This window comes from Scedosporium apiospermum (genome assembly GCF_000732125.1).
Source record: "Scedosporium apiospermum strain IHEM 14462 chromosome Unknown SEQ_SAPIO_0121, whole genome shotgun sequence".
NCBI classification, from domain to species: domain Eukaryota; kingdom Fungi; phylum Ascomycota; class Sordariomycetes; order Microascales; family Microascaceae; genus Scedosporium; species Scedosporium apiospermum.
The window spans coordinates 2345151-2354240 of record NW_015971822.1 but is presented as its reverse complement, the minus strand read 5'-3'; the positions used below and the strand labels follow the sequence as shown (position 1 = coordinate 2354240).

Below are 9090 nucleotides of genomic sequence, written 5' to 3'. Positions count from 1 at the left end.
TCAAAGACCGCACTCGGAACATTCAAGAGTTGCGTCGCATCCCAGCGCTCCCCCAGAAGCATCCATTCTCCGAGCCCTGGTATCACACATACATCAAATCTACAACAGAGCAATAACATCCATAACAGATCGAAGTATCATAACACTCTATTCCCGTATTATTAGCCATTGAATAAGAAAAAAACCACTAAAAGCCCAAATAATCCCAATGCTCGCAACTCAAAAAACAACCCAGATACGTTTTTCCCCCATCGATTCAACTGCATTGTAAAAAGAAGAATGACCGGGAAAATCAGTGCCGATATGCATCCATACTCCCCCAAGTTCCCCAAACCAAAGGAGGAGGAGAAAAATCGACAAGCCATCAGGCACCCGTCTCTAGGTAAGAAGGTGGTAAAAGTGAACATCAAAACTTGGACCTGTACTTCATATATCTTCATGAAGACTCCCAAGCACCTCCCATTTCTTTTCCCTGCCGTGTGTATGGAAAAAAAAGCTGCCATGCTAAACCCTTTAAAAACGAAGTGAGGTGGGAGAGTATGGAGAGAAGACGGTGGGAAAAAGAAAGAAAGGCAGAAGTTAAAAAAAGAATGGGAATAGCATGGTATATCAATTCATTCATCCTCGTTTACTCGTTCATGGCCTCATAAAAGCTTGCTTCGCCTATAATAAAAAGAGAGACTCGTTAGTGTCGAGGGGCTTTTAGTCGCATTCCCTAGCGGGAGGCAAAACATACCTTCATCTGCTCAATCCTAGCCTTCAATTGACTAGTCACCTCAGCCGCTCTCTTCCAACTCTCAACACCATCGCCCCTCGAGTCATGAGGCGTCGTACTCTGGGGCCGCGAAATATAACTACCCTCGCCTCCAGCCAAGTTGCTCCGGTATCCACGCGCGGGACTCCCGCGTCCGGACGCTCCACCATACCGAAGTTCGAGATTCGCCTTCGCCGACGGGTAAGGGTGATCGCCATTCTCCTTCTCCTCGGACATGGTGCTGTTGAAGCTCATTCGCTGGTTCCTAGTGCCTGCAGAGCCGTAGCCACCATCCCTGTAGATACCCGCCTCATCATGCGTGGGCGAGGATAGACCGGGGCTGGCGAAGCCGGGACCGTGTCCCTCGGCGCGGTCGAGCGCTCGCTTAAGGCGCTCCAATTCGCGTCGTAGCCGCTCGTTTGTCTGTTCCGTAGCCTCGGCATCACTGCGTGCTCGCACTAATTGGGTCTCCTTCGCCTTGATGCTCAGAACGTCCCTCGTGTGGTCCTCAATCAGACTGGCGTTCTGGTTCTTAAGCTCTTGTACTTCTGATAGGAGCTTGCTTCGCTCGTGCCTCAGCTCTTCCGACAGGCGCGTCAGCCTCTCATTTGCCGCGCGGAGCTCCTCCAGTTCAGCACGCTCTAACGCACTCAAGCCGCTTGAAGGAACGGGAGATGGGGGCGCCACGGGGGCAGGTGCGGCAGCGGGCTTGGCTAGTGACCGGGCAGCAAGTCCGCCTCGGGCTGGTCCGAGTCTGGGTTGGGGAGGCGGCGCCGGCTGCTCTTCTTCCACGGGCGGGGGAGCGGCCGCGACTCTTCGGGGAGAAGCAAGGCCTCCAGGACCGCCAAGTCGCTTTTGAGGCGCTTTCATTCCGGCGAGGCCCGATGGCTTGGGCATTCCCAGCTTGCTAGCTGGTCGCGCAGTGGGCTGGGGGGCCAATGGTGCGCTGTCTGCCGGAGGTGCTGCTGCGGCTGCGGCTGGAGCTGCCTTCCTCAATCCGGCAGGTCCCTTTCTTAGGCCGGGGGGACCGCCTCCCATGACCTTCTTGGGTCCGCCAGGAGCGGCGCGGGCTGGCGCAGGAGCGGGCTTCGGTTTCTCCTTGGCCTTGACTTCCGCAGTCTCGTAAAACTCCTTGATCTTGTTCTTCCTGATGTCATCGAGCCCCTCCAAGTGGGGGTTCATCGCGCGTTCGCCGATAATCTTCATGACGGTACCGAGAACCTCAGCACCTCCAGACCGAAGACCCTCACTAGACTCCGAGAGCAGCTTCTTCGCCGAGTCGACAATAGTTTGAATCTCTGCTTTGCTAGGCACATCGCGAGTGGTGCGCAGACACCGAATGAGGAACTTCATGGTCCCCTCCTTGACTTGGGGATTCTTGTGCACTAAACAGGCCACAATATCCTCGAGACAGTCTGTGAGACTGGTGGCGAGAAAAACGGCGTCGAGGGCAGCTCCAAGAGCGTCCGCGACAGCCTGCTTTTTCTCCTTCAAACGCTCCATTATCGGGCCCATAACGATCGACCGATACTTGCCGTATCCCTTGCGCAAGCCCTTGGCAAGAGCCTCAATAGATTGCGCTGCGTGGGTGACAACCATAATATTCGCATCCTTCATGCACTTTGCGAGGCTCCTGTTCAACTCATTAAAGTCTGAGTCCTTGATACGGGGAACGTTAAGAACTGCGTAGAGGCCCTCCAGCGCTTCCTTTCGATCCTTCCATTTAGACGAACCGAGCGCATCGTAAAAGTCGGGAGCGATCTTGCTGAGAACGTCTTGAGGCTCCGCAAGATCGAACGCATCAATCTCGGCCGGCTCCTCATCGTAACCGCCGTCATCACCTCCTCCACCACCTTGCGCTCCCGACGCCGACTCCATGGCGGCCTGAGAGCGAAGGAGACGCTCCTGTTTCGGCGCTGGCTCTGCCTTGATCTTTTCGAATTGCGCTTCGAGATCGTTCTGTTGTGTCGGCTTTAGGTCACCCCAGAACATGGGCTTCATCGCTTCTCGGAGCCATCGGTAAAATTCCACTGCAAGATTCGTCGCCTCGGCTCGTACATTCTTGTCTGCGTGGCCAAAAGCCTTAGGTAGGGCCTTTAGCACCGGTTTCGGATCGACGGTCTTGCAGCCGTAGTTATGGAATATTGTTGTGAGCGCAGCAAGCGTCGCCGCAATAATCTTGGGTTGCTTGTGGGACAGGCCGGGAAGTAGATCCTCGATAACGGGTGCGGGGGTATCCATCTCGATGTATAATAAAAGGGCCTCGACGGCCGAGGCTTTCGTAGCTGCTCGAGTCGACGCAAGGCCCTTCTCGACGATGGGTGTTATTGTGTGTCCGCGAGATCGTACTGCCGCATCCGGTCCGCCAAACTTGAGGAAGGCACATAGCGCGGCGATACCCTCTTGCTGCGCCGCAACATTCGAGTCTGCAGCCGCACCTTTCCATAACGCGGCATCTTGGATGAATGGTCGGAAGACGGGGTCGGTTTCGTTGGGCGTGGCGGCAAACTGCTTAGCGGCATCTTCGTAGGCTCCCTTCCTGACCTTCCAGATCTACAGAGACAACGAACGACTATTAGTAACTTGGCTTGAACGGCGTTGGCTCGCAAGGAGGTCCCACCTTATGTGTCCAGCGGTCGGTGAGGGGCAGGGAACTGTAATCCTCCTCTTGGTCACCCATGGTGGTCGCTAGAGGATAGGGGGTGTAAAACGGATGTTCGGGGCGTGTTGGTGAGTCGTTTGAGAGTCTATGGTGGGCAAACTAGCTCCGGCAAACGGATTAGCAGGGGGAGGTTCTGGGAATGGCACAGCAGCTACGTCGAAGTAGAGGGAGGCGCTGTGTTGTTGAGAGTCGAGTTGGAATGACGACGACGTCAAAAAGGCGGGGGGATCCGATTCGAGAAAGAGCAGATCAAAGAACAAGTCAACTTGATCGGTGGGGAAAAAGAAGTCAAAACTAACCTATGCGGAAGTGAAAGGCACAGGCCGGAATGACAAGGAAACTGATTTAGAGGGAGTACAATTCGAAAGGTGCGACAATCTAAACAGAAAAGGGTATCTTTGTCGCGTCTTACAGCAAAGGTCTACAAGTCAAGTTGGGCTCGACTGTGGTTTCAATCACCAGACTTGAGTCTTGTGGTCAGTGTTTGTTTCTCGGGGGGTTTTCGGGTAATATTTTTGGTTGCCAGGGAATACCCATTGCCAGGACACCGTGAGTCGCAGCACTTGCTATCAGGTGACTGACGCGTGGATACGCGTTTGACAACTAGCATCAAGGTGGGATGAAGAGCCAATTACCTTCGCATTCACATCAATCAATTGCGATCCAACAACGCATTCTGCAGGATCACATCTGCCAGGCACCAACCATATCGGGCTCGCATGAGCAGGCCCAAAACCCGAGACTGGATTTTATGAGGAAATAGGAAAGAATGCGACCATGCCATGGCAGCATCGGTGAGTATTTGAGATCATGCTCCACACACTTGCAGATGTACGAAATGGGACATTCTGGTAGGTCTTACCCACCACTGAAGAGATGCTCAGATTGCCAGTCCATCTGCTCCTTCGAATATCTACACGATTCACAACTGTCAAATGTAACAACTAGATATCAGGTAAATAGCACTGTTCTTTTATTGCTTATATAAATCTCTCCAACGGTAAAGGGTATGTGTTAGGATAACTCCAAACGCCGAAGTGTGAATCCAAAAAACCGGGATAAAGAAACGACAAAACGAAAGATATGTCGCAGAGACAGGTGATTAGGTTTTCTTGTTCGAGAAAAAGGATAAGTGATCGGTGTCTTTCCTTCGTTATTTTTCCCGCATCGGCGCATCCCTCAGTGTTTTACTGCGTAGGGGGATGTTGGGCGGCAGGCTGGACGGGCTGCTGCTGGATGGGCTGCTGGGGAGCTTGCTGGGCAGCGGCTTGCGATGCGGCCGCAGCCTGGGCCGCCTGGAAGTGGACTTCAGTACGACCACTGCGATGATAAGTGGCGAGAGGAGCGTTGCACTGTTACGACAAGTTAGTAAGAGCGGGATACCGGCTGAATATGAAGGATACGCACGTTGGGGCACTTGTGATGTACATCCTTGAGTGAGGCGATAAGGTAGGGGATACAACCAAGGCAGACAACGCAGCAGGCAAGCAAGGCCATGAGACTAGAAACCAGTGGAGTTAGTACGAGTTAGACGCTTGTTGTCTGCGCCGACACGTCGGACAGAGTACCAAGAAGGGGCTGCCTACTGGGTGAAACCACCGGATTCGTAGCTGACAGCGGTCATAACACGCTGGTGGCAGTTGGGGCACTGGACGGGTGCGGGCTGGGCAGCGAGGCTCACAAGTGGCACGCCGTAGGAATCAGGAGCGATTCCATACTGCGCGCCAAAGCCGGTGGCCTGGTGCTGAGGGGGACCATATGCGTTGGGCTGGCCGTAGGCCTGAGCTTGGGGTTGAACCTGGGGCTGGGGCTGCTGCTGGTAGACAGGAGGGGGAACGCCCTGTTGGTATTGAATAGGCTGGCCTGGTTGAGGAGGGACAACCTGACCGGTGGTCTGGGGGGTGACGTAGCCCATCTGGTACTCGGCACCAGGGGATTGAACTATTGGGAAGGGACAAGATCGTCAGTAAACCTCGACTTCAACCTGCAAAAAGGCCGCCAAGAATTTTCGCAACAGAAAAGTAAATTTGGCTAACATTGGGAATGGAAAACTTCGCTTACCCTTGGGATCCATTGTGAAGGAGAGGCGATTCGAATGAGCGGGCTGTCGAAAGGGGCTTCGTTCAGTGAAGAGAGATTGGCTTACAAGTTCAGAGACTGAGAAGCGCCAACACAAGAGAGGGAAAAAAAAGCTGTAAGAAAGACAGACAAAGCGAACGTCGGCTTTCCAGAAGGAGGAGCAAGGGAGCCAGTTTTGTACCTCCCAGACGAGAGACTAGCTGGAAGGATCGACTATCAGTCTATGTATCACCTGTAGCCTGGTCAGGCTGCTCATAGGGCGAACATCAAATTGTTAAAATTGGCAAGCCGCAATTGAGGTGCAGGCGCGTTCCGCCCCCGCGGTGATTGGCTATGCAATGTGGGCATACGAAGCATTTCAACTGGGTCGCATGGGCTACAATGCATGCTTGCCACACACTAGTCCCCATACATGCCCGAACCCGACCGCTACTTTGACGAGAGACTGAGAGAACGGCGATACTACAATCTTGCTTGGAAACACTATGGTGGGACAAGTACTGCTCCTCTCCCCACCTCCATTCGCCTGTACCAGTACCCAGGGGTGAGGGTCCAAGACAGGCATGTCGCAGAGTATGGCTGTGCAACCCGAGATAAAAAAGACAATTGAGGCACAGCTGCAATCCGAGTCAGATGAAAGCCAAGACCCAAGGCACTGCCACCCTCATCGGCGAAGGTGATTCCCTGATCAATGTGGCAAGACGAGATGGTTCTTCCTTTCTTCTTCAGACGCAGTGCAGAGACTTCAAGAGAGGAACGAAGGGGAGTCAAGGCTCGGTTCTTGTTTACAAAGTACTTTGCAGCCGATGCCTGGTCATCGTCCTTGATTGTCATTGTACTTCGTACATTAGGTATTATGGAGGTCATTGGGGACCGCCCATTTGTCGATGAGAGCAGGATAGGAAATGGCAATAGGGACAGTATCCACCAAGAGACGGGAGCAAAAAAAAAAAAAGGTTCAATTTGTGAGGTGGCATCGTCCTCCAGGACTCTACGAAAGTATGCGTTGTCCCGCATAATCCACAGCTTCAAAGATCATACATCCCCGTCTCCCTGAGACAGCAAACAACGAGGCAATAAAATGCAAGAATCCTATGGTGACAAGTAAAGGACGAAGAAAACCTATCGAGGAAGCATTCCGCCTGCCCTACAAGTCACGTGGGGATCGTCCAGGTCGCTTCGCTTCACTGCCAAAAAGGCAACCAGTGCAGGTAAGACGCGGTAAAATTGACCCGAGCAGACTCGTCCAGAAATAGATCAGAGAAATGACCAATTTTATTCTTGTCAGTCATCCTCAATTGGTCGATTGTGAACCGGGGAAAATTGAGCTTAACATAAAAAAGAAGATGGGGAAAAGCAATCGATAGCCCTGCATTTTCCCTCAACTCGAGCCATGACATTTTGTCTTCGGGCATATGAGATAAGAGATCGTCGATCTCCCTCTCCCATCGAGTTTCTCGGGGTGCATTTTTCGATGGTGTATCTCCTGGTGGTGTCGAGGCGCGAACTGCTTGACAGATTTCACATTGTCGGCACGCCGCCTTCAGGTCTTCCACTTCAGATCTCAAATTTTCGACCAACTCTTCGAGATAAAGGGAGTACTCCTCAACTGTGCCTTCGAATTGAATATGTCGTCGTCGAACAGCCATCTACTCGATTACGGGTATGCTTGGGTGTTGCTCAAGTCGAGGAGCGAAAGCTTGATGTAAGGTGGACAGAGGGTGTTTTTTTTTTTTTTTTTTTTTTTTTTTTTTTTTTCCTAATCGGGGGGGCCTCATGAGGGCCCCCCGATTAGGAAAAATAAAACAGGGGTGATCCATTTCGAACGGATGGACGACGAATACCACATCTCAGCATTAGTCTTTCTCCAGCGCGCTGTTAGCATTATCAGTCTTATCAGTCGTCGTCATCCTGGCACTCGTTCCTTCGTATTCCAGCTGCTTTAGATTTGGGTCTCGAAGGCTCCCTTCCTCGAGCAGTCGAGGTTGAGGCTTGCGTGGGCGATTGAGGATTGAGGAATCAAAATTTGTGGAATATCACAAGGGATCACGCTTAAGCTGTGCGTCTCGTCATTGATCTCAACTCCATCATTAGACAATTAGTAGCGTAATGTGTAGCCTCGAAGCTACCCCACTCCATCGCCGGTTCTTTTCTTTTGCCATGCCGCCCGACCGGCGTGGCAAAACGGCGCCGGACGGACATCCTCCCGCGAGCTTCTGATGCATCCCGGACCCAACCGCCCTCGCCGGCGGCGTCCTTCCTCCATAGTACCCACAAGCCAATAAAACCCAGGACAGATCCTTCTCCGTTACTTTTAATTGTTACCATGTGAATATCACAGGAGAGATCCTCGCCTTGTAAGGTCTTGTAAATCCGAGTAGGAGCCACTTATACCTTCGTCCAGATACGTTGGAGACCGGAAGGTTGACCGGGGAGAAAAATCCAGTCGGTCACAAAGCCCCTACCCGTAACTGCTCGACAATATAGATGGAAAGATCTCTCTTTCGTAACAAGATAGACTGCGAGGAGGAGTAAGACTAGTTCAAGCAAGAGCGGATAACCCCGCCTTCCGTCTCTCAGCGGTGGCAGGCCAGAACGACGTACACGGCAAGATCGAAGCAACCAGCCCAGTTCACGCCATCGAAGGAGCTCCGGACAATTCAACCCCCTCAGAAGTTGCCCTCCCTTACACTTGAACAGATTGGAGGCTGCAACTGCATTGAAAGTAGTGGGCTGTGAAGATCGTAGATACTTGATGTCACAAAATAGCTAGCTCTTTCCATGATATGTCCTTGAACACAGAAGTCATGACCACTATCCCTCTAAAGAGAACTTGGTAATATATTTTGCCCTCTTGACTCCGATTCCAAACTGTCTCCCTCTTTTCCCAGCATCCATTCATTCTTCTATGATCCATTCAGCTTGTCAACCGTCCATCATCTTCATCATCTTCCATTCATCATCTTCCTCCATCGTGAACTAATCGTAATCCATCTCCTGTGCCCTGGTTCAGTCTCCAGTTTCCATGTTCCATCGTGCCCCGTTCCCCTTGTCGTCATGTTCCCATCTACCCAACGGCTCCTTAGTTATCGAGCATCTCTTGTATCGTCGGTCCTGGAATCGTGTGTTAGTTTCTCCCAGTTTGATGTGTAAGTGCAGTTCTCCATTTCTTCTCGGGCTTCCCAACACTCCCGAGAAGCCACGTCACAGATCAACTAATCCGGATGGGCAAAAACATGTCAGGCAATGTGTCAAGGACCTCAGCTTCGACTCCCATTTTCGCCGCGCAAGACTCTGTCCCGCAGGGCACCGCACGTAGTGCAGGGAGTGAAATCTCATCACGGGTCCCAATCCCTCACACCGGTTCTTTATAGACAAGGCATGTACAAGTGCGGGCGAGTGCTCCCCGACAACTGTGCGTTCAGGCTTCGTCCCCGCGCTCTGAACCTTTGCAACCGGTGCCAATTGCATCGAAACGGCCATTGACTGACCTCCTCGCTCCCGCCATAGACTTATACGAACCCGATCAGCTTCGCTGACCTCCCCGCTCTTGGTAATGGCGAGCCCTTCTCGGGGACCGCACAATATCAGGGTG

At 52.4% G+C, this 9090-nt stretch overlaps 2 protein-coding genes across 2 annotated transcripts; both read right to left on the bottom strand.

Moving 5' to 3' along the window:
* Positions 1 to 636: 636 nt before the first annotated feature.
* Positions 637 to 3434, bottom strand: SAPIO_CDS8691 (Spindle pole body component alp14; the record flags this gene model as incomplete). Its single annotated transcript, XM_016790278.1, has 3 exons — positions 637 to 663; positions 737 to 3307; positions 3375 to 3434. The coding sequence occupies 3 exons, from the start codon at positions 3432 to 3434 to the stop codon at positions 637 to 639; spliced, it is 2658 nt and encodes an 885-aa protein (XP_016640541.1).
* A 1169-nt stretch (positions 3435 to 4603) lies between these two features.
* Positions 4604 to 5490, bottom strand: SAPIO_CDS8690 (uncharacterized protein; the record flags this gene model as incomplete). The annotated part of the gene is made up of 4 exons (XM_016790277.1): positions 4604 to 4768; positions 4824 to 4917; positions 5003 to 5357; positions 5478 to 5490. The coding sequence occupies 4 exons, from the start codon at positions 5488 to 5490 to the stop codon at positions 4604 to 4606; spliced, it is 627 nt and encodes a 208-aa protein (XP_016640540.1).
* Positions 5491 to 9090: the final 3600 nt, after the last annotated feature.